Source organism: Chionomys nivalis, chromosome 4, assembly GCF_950005125.1.
Source record: "Chionomys nivalis chromosome 4, mChiNiv1.1, whole genome shotgun sequence".
NCBI lineage: Eukaryota > Metazoa > Chordata > Mammalia > Rodentia > Cricetidae > Chionomys > Chionomys nivalis.
Genome location: NC_080089.1, coordinates 37,140,844 through 37,161,284, shown reverse-complemented (window position 1 = coordinate 37,161,284; position 20,441 = coordinate 37,140,844). Strand labels below are relative to the sequence as shown.

The 20,441-nt window shown below is 36.5% G+C and overlaps 2 protein-coding genes across 2 annotated transcripts; both read right to left on the bottom strand.

Annotated features, from left to right (window-relative positions):
* Window positions 1-9,568: 9,568 nt before the first annotated feature.
* Window positions 9,569-12,102, bottom strand: LOC130872809 (olfactory receptor 8B3-like). Its single transcript, XM_057767076.1, has 2 exons — window positions 12,094-12,102; window positions 9,569-10,507 (listed from the first exon to the last, which is right to left on the bottom strand). The coding sequence occupies exon 2, from the start codon at window positions 10,499-10,501 to the stop codon at window positions 9,569-9,571; it is 933 nt and encodes a 310-aa protein (XP_057623059.1). The 5' UTR covers window positions 10,502-10,507; window positions 12,094-12,102.
* A 6,874-nt stretch (window positions 12,103-18,976) lies between these two features.
* LOC130872935 (olfactory receptor 147-like) lies at window positions 18,977-19,921 on the bottom strand. Its single transcript, XM_057767342.1, has one exon. It carries the CDS (start codon window positions 19,901-19,903, stop codon window positions 18,977-18,979), a length of 927 nt encoding a protein of 308 aa, XP_057623325.1. The 5' UTR covers window positions 19,904-19,921.
* Between the last annotated feature and the right edge of the window lie 520 nt (window positions 19,922-20,441).

Below are 20,441 nucleotides of genomic sequence, written 5' to 3'. Positions count from 1 at the left end.
GGGTTACATGCCTCTCCACTCACTTTAATTATGAAATTCTAGTTGAATATACTCCAAGCCTCCTAATTTCTTTCTCTGAAAAAATTCAAGGATTTTAATAAATGAGTTCAAGTCTTGTAACCTACAGAATACTAATAATATATATTTTAAAAGAACTTAAAGAATTAAATTCTTTGCCAAGGTTGTTACTTCTAAAACCCACTGGACATTTAGATCTGAGAAACTAATCCAGTCAGGAATGAGGCTTATAATTTCATTATTTCAATACTATATTTTAGAAGAAAAATATTTTTATTTTATGAAATGCAATTTATATATTTATCTCCTATAGGTTTTACTTTTAATGTCATACTTTATTTTGTCTATTCCTAAGTCATCAATCTTTTCTCTTTTATTGTCTTCCATAAGTCTTAAATTTCAATGTTTATGTTTACATAACTCACTGGGTGAAATTTTTGTTGCAATGTGAGGAACATATTCAGATCTTTTTTCCTTCTGTTTTTCAAAATATTGTATATTTATTGTATTCTCATTATTTGAAAACCTTTTATTTATCATTAATATATATATATTTCAAGATCAATTAGCCTAGTATATAATAGTAAAGATTTTTACTATTATGTTCAGTATCACAGTTCAGTTGAAACATTCTGCTGGGTCCAGTGGTGGCACAAGGCTTTAATCTCTGCACTCCGGAAACAGAGGCAGACAGATCTTTGAGTTGGACACCAGCCTGGTCTACAGAGCAAATTACAGGACAGCTGAGGCTACACAGAGAAACCCTATCTCTAAAAAAAAAAACAAAACAACAGCAAAAATGCATTCCAGGAACTAGACAATGCTATTGTCTGTAGATAGCTAATGTTTATTTTGGCATTGAACATAAAATATTCCTGAGCACATATGTATAGTGACTGAAATAAATGGAAGTAAATCATTATGATCATGGACTCATCCAAAACAAATGAAAAGTACCAAAAATTATGAATAGTTTCAACCAGGGATCATAACTTTCACAAATATTTCAGGAGATCAGTTTAGATCGGGAATGTTAACATTCTCTTGGTAACAATTTTTATTCTTTGAGAATTTCACATACTATTACAAACTGAAACAATCATATCTATCTTCAAGTTACCTCACTAGCTTAAATATTTAATTTTTGAGTAACTTCTCCTCTGTTTTCCAGCAGCAATACCACATCCAAATTCTTATAGACATTGTGTTGAGATTTTAAATAATTGAATCTTCACCAACACTTGTCTGTTTTCTTCTGTTTTATCTTACAAAGATCTGCAGGATTAACATCTGATAATAGTTTTGGTATAAATGTCTTTATTGACTAATGATGGTGAGAACTGGTAATGAGCTCATTGAAAATTTGCATGTTTTTCTGTGGACATGTATAGATAATACATGGCTCTTTTCATTAGCAGGTTGTCATTATGGACTAAGAAGAGTTATCTGTATAGTCTATGGTTGTAAAATATTCTGCTCAGTGATTGAGCAATTACCTTTCTCATTGCTGAGACAAAATATATGGTAAAAACAACTTAAAGGAAAAGGGGATTATATGGCTCACAGACCAGGGTAAAGAGCATCATGATGGGGAATTGAGGTGGCAGAAGTGATGGCCAGGTGGCCACACTGGACACAGTCTGTAAAGAGAAAGATTTGTAAGCCGGGCGGTGGTGGCGCACGCCTTTAATCCCAGTACTTGGGAGGCAGAGGCAGGCGGATCTCTGTGAAATCATGTCTCGAAAAACCAAAAAAAAAAAAAAAAAAAAAAAAAAGAGAAAGATTTGTCACTGCTCGACTTATTTTATCCTTCTCAATCAGTCTGAAGCCAGTCCATATAATAGTGCAGCTAGAGCCAGACTATATCTTTCCACTTCTCTTAACTCAATCTAGAAACTCTTGGACAGCGTGACAAGGAGGTTGACTCCCAGGTGATTATAGATCTGCTTAAGTCAATGGTATATACTCTCATAAGTGGACAGTTTTACCAACATGAGTGAAGTGGACTCATTGTGAATCTCCTCTATTTTTCTATGGCTGCCTGTGTTTTTGTGTCATCCCCACTTGTGAGACTGAGTTTTTGGCAGTGTTTTTCCTATAAATGCTTTTTTAAAAAAAAAAAAATCTTAATTCTGGGCATTTGATCCACTTGGAGTAAGTGATATGCAATGTCTATTGTGGGTCCAGTATAATTTACTTGCATGTCTACTTTCAGTTATCTCTACTTGAAAAGAGAGCCCATCCCAGCTGACATACGTTCTTGGAAACTTCTTCAAATGTTCCTTAAACCTTCAACTCAGAACTTGTTCCTGGGTTTTCTATTCCATCTCTCTTTTTTTAACCACTCTATAGGCAGTGGGAACTAGTAGAATGGGACCTATAAATAAGGTAGGCTATAGTCTCATGCAATAGACAATGGTAGTTAGAATATCAGATAATTTATACTTTAAGAGTTAAAAAGATTTGTTTGAATAAACTGTGTAAGCACAAGTACAAACCACATGTGACACAGATATATTTTTCCATAGAGGAATATAAACAAATAACAATAGCCAGTTGTAATGAATAATATGAGTTAAACTCACAGATATCTTCTACACCTGGGAGGGCACAAGGCATATTCCAAGGATAGTTCTGTATTTTTGAAGAAAATTAAGTCATAAGATCCTTGTCTTGTTTTCTTGGAGTATTTCTAGAAGCACTCAGAATTCTCCTCGAATGACTTTATTCTTAGACAGTGTTTCAACACTTTTATATCTCCTTACCACAATGTTTGGATCATCATAGGCTTTTAATAAGTTTTGAAATTTGCATGTGGGATTAATCTATATTTTTCTCATGGTTGCTTTGCATATTCAGAGTCTCTTGATATTTATGAATGTTAATATTAAAATGTCATAGGGATGTGATAGGTATAGCACTGGTTCTACTGACAGCTTTGGAAAAGTATTGACAACACTAGTAAGTTTTCTGACCACTTATGAAGAGTTGTGCTTTCTGTGTGGTTATCTCATTAATTTCTTAAAGCAGGGTTTTTTGGTTTTCTCCTGCAAATTTTTCAGCTCTTTAGTTAATGCCTCATTGTTATATTTTGTGGTATGATATGTGCCTACTTCTGTTGTGTGGGTGCACATGTGTGTGTAGGCATGCAGGTGGCAAGAGCATGTGCTTGCATGACTGTGGAAGCATTATATCAACCATGACATATCTAAGTTATGAGCAAAGTATATTTATGTGAATTAATGCCTTCACTTCTTTTAACAATGTTAGACAGTTTTCACTGTACATTTATTGAGGTCTTTTATTATGAAAAATACTTTAATTCTTCAATATTTTATTCTTATTTTTGGTGCATAGAATTATTAAATTTCTCAGATTTTTATTGTTAGCAAATTGAGTGTGCATATTAATTTTCTGGGGATATAGGTAAGTAGTAGAGTCCTTAGTAACTCAAGTGAATCCCTGGGTTTGAACATAGCATGCAGCGATTATAATAATACTTCTAACAAATACTTGAAACTTTTTCAAGTTTCAAGAGACTTTATTGAGATAGTAGAAGACGGTAAAATGAAGTTCTGTAAATTCGAATGAAAATACACTCTCTTTAAAGCGCTATTAATACAAAAGGATCTTTATCACCCTCCACAATTCTATTAACTGAACTATTCCTGAGACAAAACATTAAGGTCTAATAATATAAATTCATGATTTGGCTAACTTAGCCAACTTGCTCTAACACACATTTCCATTTTTTCTTCTTAAAAATCAACCATTGAAGAAAAAATAAATAAATAAATAAATAAATAAATAAATAAGTGAAAAAACTTTAGCTTTTGCTTGTTGCTTGCTCTTTGCCAGATCGAGATGCAGCACCTCTCTCTTCTTGTCCAACTTGTCCTTCCTATGTCAATAACTTTGTGTTTGGGTGTGTCCTGTACTGTTTAAAAAGTGGTTGCCCTCCATAGTGAATATGCTTTACTTCTGTTCATGATTGATGTTACATTAATATATAACATCCCCTCACTAATTTATATTTTGAGAAAACAAAAACAGAATAACAGTATGGATGGGATTCCTCTGTTCCTAAACACTGTGGAAGATTACCTCTATCTTCTCTATCTAGAATGAAGTCTTGCCAGAGTAACTACAATTTTTCATGTTTCATGATTTGTTTTCTTTTTTGTTTTTGTTTGTTTGTTTCTTCTTTTGTTTCCTTGAGACAGGTTTCTCTGTGAAACAGTCCTTGCTGTCCTGGAACTAACCAGCATGGCCTTGAATGCATAGAGATTTGCCCATCTCTGCCTCTCAAGTGCTAGGATTAAAGGTGTGTGACGCCACAGCCCAGTTTCAGGTGGTTGTTTTTAAAAAGACTCTTGACTATAAATACTTTATCCACTCACATTGTTTCACACTGGGAAAAAGGCAGCTCTTTAGTATTTATTTAGAAATAATCTCTTTGTGCTTGATACTTTTCTTATGCTATTACAGTTCATTTGGTAGATATTTTGTTCACTTTGCAGAGAAATCCTCCTTGGAAAACCCATATGAAAGTCAACAATGATGGAATAATTTACTTACCTCTAACTTCCTTTGAGTTAAACATTTCTTAATTGTCAATTAACTTAAGTTTTTTAACCTCTACAGAGATATGTTTCAATCCTCACAATTTCCATGTTGTTTGTTACATTTATTATGAGCTGTTACAAGCCACAACACAATTACAGCTTATTCTGAAAACTGCATATTTATTTTTCTGTAATTTCACTTGTATAATAACAGCTATGATACCTCCCTGATATGATGCATTTTCATACATGTAACCTTATGATTGCATCTCACTCATATGAGCACACATATCGGTGGATGGTCAAATATATGACTTCTTCATTTAGGCAGGTAGTTTTGATATATAGAATATATACTGGGACATTCTTCATATGTTGTTCACAAGGACTACAGACACCTACAAGCCTGACTTCCTAACTACACATAATTAGCTCATTTTTCACCGCAGAATAAGACCAACTAAACTAAAGACTTTTTGTGAAACAAAAACTATACACCATAGAATACTACACAGTGGAAAAAATAATAACATCTTGAAATTTGAAGGCAAATGTATGGATCTAGAAAACATCATATTAAGTGAGGTGATCCAGATCCATAAAGACATATAATATATGTACTCATTCATAAATGGCTTTTAGACATAAAGAAAAGAAAACCAGCCTACAATTCACAACCCCAGAGAACCTACAAAACAAAGAGAACCCTAAGAGAGAAACACATGGATCTAATATACATGGAAAGTAGAGAAAGACAAAATCTCTTGAGTAAACTGGGAGCATGGGGATAAAGGGACATGGTAAAAGGGGAAAGGGGAGGACGAAGGAGGAAGGGAGAGGAAGATAAGGGAGCAGAGAAAAATATATAGCTCCATAAATACAATAGAAAAAGGAAAGATGAAAGCTAAGAGTCACAAAAGTCCAACCAAGGTTACTAAGAAAAGCATGCCAATTCTTCACGTGCAAGTCTACTAACAATGGGTCTGTGTCTCAAAGTTGTCATTAGAAACTGTGCACCCCCTTGTCTTGTTGAGGTTTTGCTACTATGGTCTTGGACCTTTTGGTTGCCATGGTGAATGACTTAGCTCCTCTTTGCTTCAAGGCTCCTATAAGAGAATAGATTTCAGAAGAAGTATATAAAATCTAGATGTAGGACACTATCATCAGCATAGAAAAAGAACAAAAAAGAGCACTTTAAAAGAGCATTAGTCTGTGTAAAGTTATTGTAGAAATCTTTTTTACTGCCTTCATTCCTGAGAAGCATTTTGCCTTTAGCACCCTGGGTATGAGCTGGAGCCACTCTCAAAGCCAGTACAACATCAAGTTCCAGAAAAGCTAAAAGAAGCCACAGAGGCTTCCATTGACTGCCCTGCACTGTCTGAAGCTCTCATCCTAACTAGAGTCTCAATGGCCACTCTCTTTATTCATTGACTTAGCTATCCTCACTCTACTTGGACTCAGCAAATGTAGCCTGCCTTTATTTCCCAATAAAATAATCTTCATTACTCCAAACAATATTAATGCACAGTCATTGGTGGAGAGAAAGATAATGTGAGGTTAATAAAGCAAGGGAAATATTTGCAATGCTCAACAGAAGAAAGTTAAGATTCTGATGACACTATGATTGCCAGAACCCCTCAGTGAGCCAATTGTAGGGGAAAACTATTTATTCACTGTCGCTATTTGTGGCTCCTGCTTTAATGACTTTTGATGGCATACTTTCTGTCCCTGGATTTTATTTATTGAGTTACTAGATACTTGAAACATTCCAATTATATAATTTTAATTTTGTAGATGAACTAAACTCATTACTGCAAAATTCCTGGCTTGTTCTAACCAAAGGAACAATTCAAAATAAAGTGACCACTGCAAAAACTCTAAACACAGGAGTCCACAACAATTAAACACAATCCAGTTTTATTTTTTTTATTTTTTTTCAATTTGTAAATAGTATTTATTATTCAATTTTCTTGCTTTATTCTCTGCTCCTATGAAAATATTTACAATCTGAAAAAATACAATAATTTACTGATGTTATCTTTAAACTGACTTTATTTGAGAATTAGTGAGAAAAATCACAGGAAAACATCTGTGGTGTTCAAGGTTGGTAATCTTGATCACTTTATGCATATGATATAATGTACAACTCACAAAGCTGTCTTCTGGTCTTCACGTATCTGTTATAGCCTAAAACACCCTTAATAACATCACACATATAAAACAGAAATTTAAAAAAATAATGACTCTTATTGTCATTCCATTATTGGCATCTCTGAATAATTCCCTAAAAGGCAATACTCCAAGACAAAGTGTCAAACAGATAACTAATGGGGACACAAAGATGCATGGAATATTAAATAACATATGCATATCTATAGCATCTTAATATGCGGCTGATTACTGACTCTCTAACCTTTTGATGTCTCTACCAGAGAGAGGTTTTCTACCAGAAATGATTCTACAGGCTGGCAATGGCTTGCTTCTGATCACCTAATAAAATTTAAATAATTAAATGACCCTGGGTGAGCTTTGTAAACAATGGCATTGAAGACAGCCATTTGGGGGCTTAATGTCCTGAATGTTTTAAAGATGTTTCTACTGGAAACCTTTGAACTAATCCTGAAAGCAGAAGAACTCCAAAGATTCCTGGTAATTGCTCATCCTCTCCCTTTCCTCTCCGGTGGTCCACCGGGCTCAGGGAGGATAGACCTCTGTGGGGAAACAGCTCCCAGTCATATAGAAGCCAGGGGAAGCTAGTTCCCAAAAGTCCATTGTCAAATTGGCTTAACAAACTGTCCTCACTTGTCTCCACTAATTCCTATAATAATTATGTGATGAAATTTTGCTTTTAAGTGGTCATGACTGTGTGTGGTGGGGGATAGATTTGTATGAAAGTTAAAGGACAACCTGAGGTTCATTCTTTAGGCATCGTTCACCCTTTTTGACATGCTCTCTCACCAGTCTGGGGTTCAGCAAGTAGCCTAAGATAGCTGAGCGGAGAACCTGGGACTCCACATGGCCTTGCCCTCCTAGGGCTGAGATTGTGTTTGGTGTGATGTAGTTTTGCTGTTCTTGGGGACAAACTCAGATCCCTTAAAGCCAGTGTCTCTCCAGGTTCTCTGGTTTCTGCTTTGTTTTACACTCCAGTGCAAACCACAGTTCATTGTGGTACAATAACGATATAACTATGTGGATACAATTAATTAGTGACTTAACAAGAAAACAGGCATCCACCAAGGTTAATGATTTCTGTCCCCACTGTCAGAATTGTGACTCTATAGAGAAAAGGCAGGCCTGCATTTCTCCTGGTTTTTCAAGAACATCAGAATTCATAAAGCACAATCCAGTTTTAAAGATGAAATATATTCTCATGCTCATATTTCTAAAATAGTAATAAAATATTCAAAAGAACATGTGAATTAATAGGTCACTTGAAACCTGAAACAATTAGGATACTCTATAGTTTGCAATAAGTTATCAATAACAAGTAAATCATACCTATTACACTGGCAATTAAAAGGAATATGTTGCTTTCTAATGGAAAAATGTAAAGAAAAAATCAGATGTTTGAATTACACATTACTTAAATTTAATTAATTAATTAAACTTGTATTCAAAATGAGAAGCCCGCACACAGTTGAAACCACTGTGCTAGTGTTGCTTCACTTGTCTATTTGAAGACCTCATTTGGTTGATAAAGGGAAAAAAGGCAAATTTTAATCAATGGGGAAAGGCTAAATTGCTTCAATAATACTATTTTTGAAATAAGACAGAGCATGGAAATGGTATAAATGACATAAAAGATGATGTCTAACTCTAGAAATACTAAAATCAAATCTAGAAGACTCAGACTTCATTTAATGAAGAAAGAATCAGATGTAGTTTCAAGATTATACCAAGAGATTCTGCCTGTTCTTAAACTGGAAAAAATAAAGTGAGATGTGAAACATTTTCTATGAAAGAAGAAGATGTCTCCCAATATAATATTACACATCATTTGGAACTACTTCTGTGTAAAAATAAGAGGCATAAAGACAACCCTGTCCATTTAGAACTTCCTGCTGCTCAGGGTTTTCCTAAAGGCAACTTTAATAACTTTGTTCCTTAAGCTGTATATTAAGGGATTCAACATGGGGATCACATTGGTATAAAAGATAGAAGAGATTTTTCCTTCATTCAAAGACCCAGCTGAGGAGGGTTTGAAATACACAAGTGCACTTGAAACAAAGAACAGAAAAACGGGCAATGATGTGGGAGCTGCAGGTGCTGAAGGCTTTGGACCTACCCTCAGAGGAATGGATGTGGGTGATGCTGGAGATGATGAAACCATAGGAGATAAACATAGTTGAAGTAGGAACAATTATGTTGACCATAGTTAAGTGAAAATTATCCATAGGTCCTGTCTGGATTAAACTCTGTATCTTGATACATGATTTATGTCAGATGGTCCAGCCCACTTTAGGAAGTAATACTACTGGGCATATATAAGCAAAGCAAACCTCTGAAAACAAGCCACTAAGAAGAATTCCTCCAATTTGTCTGCTTAAGCTACACTTCCACGTTCTTTCCTTCACTTCCATATTGGATAGACTGTAAGTCGTATGCCAGAGAAACCATTCCCTTCCTCCAAGTTGCTTTCAGCATATGTTTTATCACAAAAGTGAATAAGCATCTTTTCATTGCTTAAGACCAGGAAATAATTTACTTTTGTAGTTTCTTTTCATTACCTTCAGTCTCATAATATGATGAAAAGCAGACAGTTTTGTTTTATTATATATACACATACATACACATTTTATCACATTATGCTGAATCTTACATTTCTCTGTCTGGTAATATTTTCTTTTGTTTCAATAAATCAAAAAATAAAGTAAGAACATTTTCTTAAATAAAATCATGAGATACAGAGCTGCCAAACAAATGTGTTCGATAAATATAAACTGTACATGTACTCAAAAGTGCAGCCATGAAGACATTGAACCCAGTCAAACCTTCCACCTTGCCAAGGTTTTTCTTAGGGCAACTTTAACATCTTTATTTCTCAAACTGTAGATTAAGGGATTCATCATAGGAACTACATTGGTATAAAAAACAGAAGATATTTTTGCTCCATCCACAGATTCAGCAGAGGAGGGTTTGAAATACATAAATGCTCCAGAACCAAAAAACAGAGAAACAGCAAGGATATGGGAGCTGCAGGTGCTGAAGGCTTTGTACCTGCCCTCAGAGGAAGTGATGCGGAAGATGCTTGAAAGGATGAAACCATAGGAGATAATTATGGTAGGAGTGGGAACAATGATGTTGATGATGACTACAACATAAGCTACAAGCTGATTAACATAGGTGCTAGTACAGGAAAGCTGGAGCAATGGGAGGATGTCACAGAAATAGTGATTAATTGTGTTTGCATTACAGAAGGTTAATCTCAGCATGCATACAGTGTGAGCTACAGCATCAGAAAATGCCATTAAATATGAACCAAGCATTAGATTTAAACAGACTTGAGGGGACATGACAACATTATACAAAAGTGGATTACAGATAGCCACATAACGATCATAGGCCATTGAAGTCAGCACATAGCATTCAGAAACAACAAAAAAACAGAAGAAATAGAGCTGAGTCATACATTGCATATAGGAAATGACATTCCTCCTTAATATGAAGTTCATCAACATTTTTGGAGTTAACACAGAAGAATAACAAAAGTCTATGAAGGACAAATTAAAAAGGAAAAAATACATAGGTGTGTGAAGATGTGAATTCAGCAAAACTAGAATCATTAAACCCAAATTTCCCAATGCAGTGACCATATATACTGCTAGAAAGACAAAGAACAGTGGCATTTGGAGATCAGGCTGGTCTGTTAATCCTACCAGAATGAATTCAGTCACCAAAGAGATATTTACTGCATTCATTCTTCTCTATGGCAATCTGTAAACTCAAGAAAAAGAGTTATATTAGGTGATGATCCACACTAGACATAGATCCTCCCCACCTGTGATTTATATTCTGGGAATGTTTTTTCTAGACCCAAATATGTATGCAGAATCAACTATTAAAATCACAAGCTAATTATTTTACAGTCTTAAGGCCAGCAGTATCAAATTTCAATACTATTTTTCAATAAGAGCATGCATTCAAAAATGAAGAAGAAAAAGACAAAAGGAATAAGAATGATTCAATCTACCTATATTGTTCTTTATTAGAGCTCTCTTCACATCAATGAAGTCTGAAGTAGAAGTCTTGGCAAGCCAGAGCTGGCTTCTGCTGCTACAGATTCTACTCTTATACTCTTCTATGGCACGAATTATAAGCATGTGTTTAAAATAAAACTATAAGAACAAGATTGATGTCTCTGCTACTCCATGTCAGAGAGTCATAAATCACGAAGATTTGAGTTCTGCCCATTCAGAAGAACCCTAACAGAGATGCTGCAATTCCAATAGCCAACAACGCCTCTTACCACTCTCCTATTTCCAAATGTTTTCTTCTGCTACTTCCACTTAGCCTCAAGTTGTATAGGATAGGGAAGAAACAACATTTCAACAGAAAACCATTCTATATTAGGAAACCTATTACTATGCCTGGAATCCATATTCTCTCTCTCTCTCTCTCTCTCTCTCTCTCTCTCTCTCTTTCTCTCTCTCTCTCATTCTTTTCTCTTACAATACATCCAAAATACACTAATACAATACACCCCTCCCTCCACTCTTCCAATCTCTCCAATACCTCCCTCTCCCTCTGGTCCAGTATGCCTCCGTTTCTCTTCAGAGAAGAGCAAGCCTCCAAGAGACAGAAACCAAACACAACAAAATAGGATACAATGATTCAAGGCAAAAGTCATTATAATGAGGCAAGACAAGATAACCTAAGAGGAGGAAAAGAGACCAAAGAGCAGGCAAAGGAGTCAGAATTACACCCATTCCCTTTGCTAGAAGTCACAGTCCAAACCTTAAAGAGCTTTTGGGTTCCTATTTATCCCTGTTTATCTTGTAGAAAATTTCAGGTTCCAAGGATTCATATCTTGTCATTCTAGCAAGATAGAGTAAGGACTTAATGCCTTAAATATATTGGAATGATCTATGAAATTTAAGAAATTATTTGAGATTAATACTTCAAGTCTTTACTAAAAGAAGAAAAAAATAATCTGTAATATCATCACACTGCCAGTTGAGAAGGCTCTGAAGATTTCATCTAAGCTTCCCTGAAAAATACCTTTGCTTATAAGCAGGATGGCAATGTTCCTGCCTCTTCCCCAGAGATTAGTATTTATTTAGAATAAGGAACTTGGGGATTATTTTACACCCTAGATGATAATCTGTCTTTAGATCTTGAGGGATTCAAAATTAGTCTTGTATTTTCTCTTCACTCTGTGCTTTCATTCCCCAGTGGATGTAAAAAGACAAACTCTCATCTCTCCAATTATCTCAGCCTCTGTAGGAAATCTATGAATTAGATTTGTTTTTGCATTTAAATGAGAATTGTCCATACTGTAGTCTTTGCTTACCAAGTTCTGTATCTGGTACGTGTAGAGTGTTGTAGCATGTAATCTTCCCCACTACCCCATGAAACACAAGTAGTGCTTCTATTAATGACTTATATATCTTGAGAAAGTATTACTTATAAAAACTCATGGTAGAAATTTCTATTTGGTTATCCTGTTCAGTCAATGAGTCTTATTTTTTCATTTTTCATACTGTCATTCTGTAGAAAAATCTTTCACCTTTAGATGCAGTACTAGTTATTTTCTTGTTGCTGTGATAAATGCCTGACAGAAGCAGATTGAAAAATGGTTTACATGGGTTCATTGTCTGAGGGTATATCCCATCATGGTAGGGAAGCTATAACAGCAGCCTACGTCAAAAAGAATCCACATCCAAGAAACACAGATGAGAATTTCACAGTTGAGAGTCTTTATTCCCTTCACGTATCAAACCTTGGGATGGAGTTGCTTATCTTTAATGTACCTTCTCAGCTCTTCATTCTTCGAAACAAACACTTTACTTAAAGTTATCTCTCTGGCTCCATTATTTTATTATTTTTAATATTCTGTTATCTAGACTTATTTTATTAATTTTCTTTCTTAAGCTGTTCATTGTTATTGTTAGTACATGAAAATTAATTTTTTAGTGTTGACTTATATTTTATGAAATTTCCTTTCTAATTACATATATTTTGTTGAATCATTAGGATTTTCTCTATAATACCTCATTCTCTGAAAACAAATATCATTATACTTCATACTTTCTAGTTTGGTTTGTTTTGTGTATTTTCCTTGCCTAGTGGCCCCATCAATAACAACTTGAAATTTGCAGACAAATGGATAGATCTAGGAAAAATACATTGAGTGAGGTAACATTGATGCAGAAAGACAAATATATTTACTTACTCATAAGTGGCTTCTAGACACAAAGCAAAGAAAAAACAGCCTACAACTCATAACCCCAGAGAACCTAGGCAACAAAGAGGACCCTAAGAAAGGCATACATGGATCTGCATAAGAAAGAGAAAAAGACAAGATCTCCAGAGTAAATTGAGAACATGGGGGTCACAGGAGAGGATAGAAGAAGAGGGAAAAGGAAGGATTGGGACAGAGAATAATGTATATCTTAATAAAAAAAAAAACAATGAAAAGAATTACTTACACTGTGCTGAATAAAAAAGAGCTAAAGTAGAGGGTGGATAGGCACCACAGTGGCTAATAGGACTTATAGAGGAACAGGGTTGGGTGCCTAGCATCCAATTCAAGTGACTCATAGTTGATTTTAACTCCAGATTCAGGAGATCCTATGGGATACTCTGAATTCTACCAGCAACTTCCCCAAAACGTTCAGAGACACACAACCACACAGATATAAATTTATATAAAGGAAAGGGGTGAGGGATTTGGCTGATTATGAGAGAGGAGAGGGAAGAAGGAATTGATATAACCTCAAAATTAATATAAAATAAACATATATGGCTTAATAATTCTAAGAGTAGGCCATGATGGCATGAGCGGGACAAAGAGGCATATTCACAGGCTCTGAGCAAACCACCTCAGTCTCCAAGTTGAAAACAGGGTCTGACCCATCACCACAAAGGGATAAGCAGTATTATGGAAAACAAATATGTGTTGTGTTGTGGGCGAGAGAGAGAGAACGAATGGTTCATTTTCTGCAGAAGGAGGCAGATCTGAAGAAGTGAAAATGGTGAGGAGATGGTTGAGATGGTTGGCTTGATTGCCACTCAGGACCATGGTGATGTCTGGGCATGGGCTGCTGCTAGTGTCCATGTGTGGGTTCATGGTACTGGTGCAGCCACAGTCTGTGTTGGTGTTCTTGCCTCTTGATACTATGATGGCCTAGAGGACAGGGCTATAGAAAATGTACCCAACCCCTTACTGGCTACAGCATTAGGGAGAACTGGTCCTGCCACTCACCTTCTGAAGCACTCAGGAGAGAGAGTCCTATACCACACCTCATCTAACAAACACAATAGAGTTGACACTGTTCATGGAATCATTGGTAAGCTGGCCCTGAGGGTATGAAAATAAGAGACCAGACCATGCCCCCCTCATCTGCCATGTGGTGTCATGGGTGATGGATGGAAACATGGCCTCTTCTCCTTATCCCTAGCTACCTGCAGCAGGTAGGGTTCCTGACCCAACCCATCACTAGTTGTAGCAATTTGAGGAATTGTTTCTGGACCTCACCTGGACAGCACAGTAGAGTTGAACCTGTAGATAGGGACAGGATGAGCCAACCCTTAAGGTATGAGAGGGCTGAGCTCTTACTGTCTCTCTCATCTGCCATGTGTTGGTGGGAGTGAGGGAAAGAAGCCCTATCTCCTTGGTCCTACTGTGTCCAATTGGTCAGGGTACTGACGCTTCCCTTAACCAGCTGCAACACTCAGGAAAGTGGGTCCTGTACCTCATCTGGGCAGCATAGCATAGCTGACCCTGCTGACAGGGCACAGGAAAACTAACCCTAAGAACGTGAGTACAAAAGATCTTGTCACAATCCTCATCTGCCATATGGTGCTATGGGAGTGGAGGCAAGAGATGCCCCTCCCACTGCCTTTATGCCTGAGACCGGTGGAAGAGCTGACCCTGAGGTCATAAAGGTGTGAGAGCTTCTCCTGTCCCTCACCAGCAGCAGAACTCAGGAGAACAGGCCATGCACCTCTCCTAGTTTGCAAAATAGAACTGGCACTGTTGGTTGGTGTGGTAGAGACAGCCCTGAAGCTGTGATTATGGGAGTGTTGTTCCTGCTACTCATCTGTCATACAGTGACATGGGCAGGGAGAGATGTCCCCTTACTCCTAACCCCTCATTACCTACAATGGAAGAGGGAGGTGACTCTCCCACTTAGCATCATCAGCACTCAGGAAAGTGGACCCTGCATCTCAACTGGACAGCACAATAGAGTTGGCCCTGTTGGCAGAGGCATGGCTGAGCTTGCCGTGAGGGTGTGAGAGTGAGATAGTGAGCCACAACCACTCATCTGCCATGCGGTGGTGAGGGGAAGAGAAAGAGGGCTTCCTTCCCTTGTCCCAGCCACTTGTGGTAGGCAAGGACTATGACCCTGCTGCTTACTGACTCTAGCACTCAGGAAAGTGTGCCCCGTATCTTGCCTTGACAGCCCAGTAGAGCTGACCCTATTGATGAGAGTGCAGGTGAACCTACTCTGAGAATGAAGGAATGGGAGATCTGGCCCCACCCATCATCTTTGATAAGGTGGCATGGATTAGGAAGAGGTGCCTCCCTCCACTTGACCCCTGTGGCACTGGGAGAGCTGGCCCTGAGCTCATAAGAGCAGAACATCTGTCCCTGCCACTGAATAGCTACAGCACTCAGGAGAGTAATATCTGCACCTCCCTTGGGCAAGACAGTAGAGCTGGCCCTGAAAGTATAGGTGTGGGAATAGCTAACTCCGAAGCAATGAAAGCAAGAAAATTGGCCCCACCCCTTGCTCATGCTACAAGATGTGAACTAGCCAGGACAATGCTTGAGAGTTCACGCTGCTGGTGAAGACTGAGAGAGCTGGTGGGCTCACCAACCCAGTAACTGCCCGGACCAAAAAGAGGATTATGAGTTGGCCTACTCTAATATCTACCCATCTATGATCTGCTAAAACACATGAATGTACCGATCATGTAGATCGAAAGTTGAATGATTTCCACAACAGAGAACAACAACAGGATATCCATGGGGAGTAGTCCCAGTGAGCGCCCAGACTCAAAATACAGGAGAGACCAGAGGCGTCAACCCAGACCAATGACTCTGCAAAAATACTTGCCAGGAAATCTATATGTGTAAAAGGAAAAAAGAATCTTAAAATTGCAATAATGGTATGTCTATCTTGGTGGTAAACAACATCTCTTTAATTGTACTTAGGACTTATTCAACAGAATAGAAATCATGTCTGCTACTGGAAACTTAGCCACCTACCCCAGGATAGTGACGTCATAGATCACAGAGGGGAATCTGCAGCTACTACTTTTCTGAACCAACTTAATCCCTAAACACATTATAAATAGGCAACTAAGGTTTGCTAAGAATGAGAGAAAATATCTTCCCCACTCAATGACACAACAATTGGTCACCCAATACAACATAATCTGTAGCTATTCTCCATTCTACTGATCCCCCTGGACCGGTTTTTCTCCTCCCACTGGATCATGCTCACTAGCTCCTGCAGCCAATTATATAATAGTTATTTTGAGGTTTAATATCAGCCACATACTCTGGTTTATTAGCTCAGGCTTCCTGTTAACTAATTCTTACATCTTAAATTAACTCATTTCTATTATTTGCAACAAGGCAAACATACATACAAGTAAAATTACACAGATTAAACATGTTGTATTATGTACATAGGAATTAATCTATACATACATAGAAATAAATGCATTTAAAAACAATGGGAAAAGGGCCATGAATTTAGAAGAAAGCAAGGAGCAGCACATGAGATATTTTAATGGAAAGAAATGGAAAGGGAAATGATGAAATAATATTATAATCTAAAAATGAAATATTGTTTAAAAAGAAGTCTTCATATCTGTGACTATTAAATTGAAAGAAATATGGTGACTACAATAGAAGGTGTGCAGAAAGGAGGAGCATAAGTTCTGATCAATGCTGCAAAGTCACATAGAAAGCAAAATGGAAACCATACAGGGAACAAAAAATGCCACACTAGTGTTGTTTTATTGACAATTGCAGGAATTATTTTCATTACTAGAAAAATAAATGTAAATTTATATTTGTAGTAGGAAAGCAATCAAGTTTTTATAATTATTCTTAGGTATGTTATTATACAGGCATATAGTATTGTATAAATGGTCAAGAAAAGAAGACATATTCCAGAAGGATCATAAAGAAGTTTTACAAGACTCATATTTCCTCTATTATGATACAGAAGATGTAAGGTTAGATTTCATAGCAGCATCAATATCTATTTTAATATACTATGTTTAATATTTTAAATGTCCCTAATAATGATACTACTATTACTTGAAAATATTGAACATTCAAAAAATACAATAAATATTAAGAACAGTAAATAGAAAAAACTACACTGTTGAAGTATTGTAATTGAATACAAACTTTCTCTGAACCCAAGCAACAGGCACCCAACATATATTTACAGTCAAATCTTCCTCCTGGTCAGAATTTTCTCAGGGCAACCATAACTTCATTGTTCTTCAAACTACTGACTAAGGAATTCATCGGTGAGAACCACACCGATGGGCTCACCAGTGGCTACAGAACTGGATAATATCTCCCAGTCACCTAGAATAACACATTTGTATATGTCCACTGACTATTTGCATGTCCTCCATAGCATGTATTTTAAGACATTTGTCCACTTATTAAATGGTATTAAATGGTCTTTAATGGTTGATATATTACTCTGTTAATTATATAACCTGTGTATATCTTAATTCGGTACCTATCCTACAAATATTATTCCAGTCTGATGGACCTAAGATATTTTATTGATACAAAGTACTTACTTAAATTAAGTTTATTTATCTTTTTTTCTTCTAGGTTTAATGTTTTCTAAATGAAGAATCTTAGCTTGCCCAAACATATTTTTAAAGATTTAGAATTTAAGTTTATGTGTATGCTTTTGGACCATTTTTGAGGAATCGACTTTTGTACATGGATTTTTTTCATGGACAAGAAGAAATTATTTTAATTATTTTCTTTGTCCAATGAAATCAAAATTATGATTTGTTGTAAATGTATAAAATGCCTACATGAAAATCTCTGACTCTTCTATTCCATCTTATGAGTTTGTGTACTTTTACAATACTATCATATTACACCAAGTTAATAAACTTTTCATATAACTGTAACATTAAGTTCTACTTAGAATTAGAATCCAAAAAAATGATCAAAGCTGCAAGTCAGTTGCTACAATAATTGTGAGGCTCGATCAGTATGGAAAACCTCAGATCAAAAGAGAAAAATCAGGCATTTAAAAGAGATGTAGAAGGATTAGGTGGAGATTTAGACTAAGCACAGTTCTAAAAGGATAATAGGATTATTGGAAGGACCATAGGGAATCTTCAAAGAAGCATTTCCTATTTATTACACTGGATCTCTCTGGGAAGAAATTGTTCAGCCTTAATACATAGCAAAAAATGAGCTATTATGTTTGAGTAAAACTGTGTGTGTGTTTCTGATGCATGTGAGATATAACAAAGTGAGCACTAGAGTATATGTGAAGGAGCCTTGGATAAAGATTGACAGACAAGCCGGGCGGTGATGGCGCACGCCTTTAATCCCAGCACTCAGGAGGCAGAGGCAGGTGGATCTCTGTGAGTTCGAGACCAGCCTGGTCTACAAGAGCTAGTTCCAGGACAGGCTCCAAAACCACAGAGAAACCCTGTCTCGAAAAACCAAAAAAAAAAAAAAAAAAAAAAAAAAAAAAAAAAAAAAAAAAAAAAAAAAAAAAAAAAAAAAGATTGACAGACAGCCATGCTACTCAAAGTTGCATCATAAAGTTATTTAACAATTTAATCAAAGTTAAAATATTTATTATATTTTATTGTTACTAATGTTAGTAAATTCTTGCTGTACTATCCAAATAAGATAAATTATTTCTATGGGTACTTCCTTATCTCACATATACTTAAATCTTAAAAACAGATGGGAAATTATTGAAATAATAGCATAATAATATGGTATAGCCTCTGTGTTAAATATGATTGTTGTGATATCAAGCTGTAAGAATATCAATAATAATTTGAAATGCCATAGTAATATACGTAAAAACCACTTTGGTACAAACAAAATATCTTCATAAAATACAGTATCATTTTAAGAATCTTTAAATTTAAATTTTAATTATTTATTTTATTTTATTTTATTTGTAGTTAGGATATGAATCTGCTAAGAACTAAATCAAAACTTTCTTTAGTGCTATTTTGACATCCTTATTCCTCAAACTGTAGATCAGAGGGTTGAGCATGGGAACCACATTAGTGTAGAAAACAGATGAAACTTTTCCCTGCTCCATTGATTCAGAATGATTAAGGTACATGAATGCTCCTGATCCAAAAAACAAAGAAATTGCCATGATGTGAGAGCTACAGGTACTGAAGGCTTTTGATCTTCCTTGCGTGGATTTGATGTTTAAAATGCTGGCCAGGATAAAAATGTAGGATATGAGGATGGTAAGACTGGGGACTGTGATGTTAATACCTACAACTATGAGAACTACAACCTCATTGACATAGGTGCTGGTGCAAGAAAGTTGAAGGAGGGGCAGAATGTCACACAAGTAATGGTTGATGACGTTGGCATTGCAGAAGGTCAGTCTGAGCATGCAGCCTGTGTGGGCAGAGGCTCCAACAAATGCCATTCCATAGGAAGCAAAAGATAGAAAATAACATACCTGAGGGGACATCGTGACCTTGTAGAGCAGTGGATTACATATGGCTGAATAGCGATCATAGGCCATTGAGGTCAACATGTAGCCTTCAGAGATGACAAAAAAGAGAAAGAGAAACAGCTGAGTCATGCACCCTACATAAGAGATGGTATTCTTCTCACAGACAAAGTTCATCAGCATTTTGGGACTGAAGACAGAAGAGTAGCAGAGATCAATGAAGGAGAGGTTGAAGAGGAAATAATACATTGGAGTGTGCAGGTGAGGATTGAGGCCAATCAGGGTGATCAAGCCAAAGTTTCCCACCACGGTGACAATGTAGATCATTAGAAACAGGAAAAAAAGGGGCAGCTGGAGTTCTGGACGATCTGTCAAACCAGCAAGAACAAATTCAATCACCAAGGAGCCATTTTTTCCAGTCATCATGCTTGTCATTGAAAATCTGGAGAGACAGAAAAAAATTTCATTGGAAGACTTCCTTGTGATCTGTCTCTCAGTTTTTTTTTTTTTTTTGTTTTGGTTTTTTTTTTTTGTTTTTTTTTTTTTTTTTTGGATTTTTCGAGACAGGGTTTCTCCGTAGTTTTTGGTTCCTGTCTTGGAACTAGCTCTTGTAGACCAGGCTGGGCTCGAACTCACAGAGATCTGCCTGTCTCTGCCTCCCGAGTGCTGGGATTAAAGGCATGCGCCACCACCACCCGGCTGTTTCTCAGCTTTAATTCATCCAAAATGACTGGGATAGTTTAAATTCTCTTTTGTTTTGCAGTATCCACATGTACTGTCTCACCCCACCACTTTTTGGATCAGTATCACTTTTATCTACATAAGTTATTTCTCTCATTATTGGTAGGTGGAAGACACAATGACTAAAGTCTGCTGGAAAACTTAATGAAGTTATCTTTAAAGTCCTTTCATTTCCCAGTTCCCATTCCTGCTTAAATGACTTTCTAAAAACCTCACTTCTCCAGTGATGACC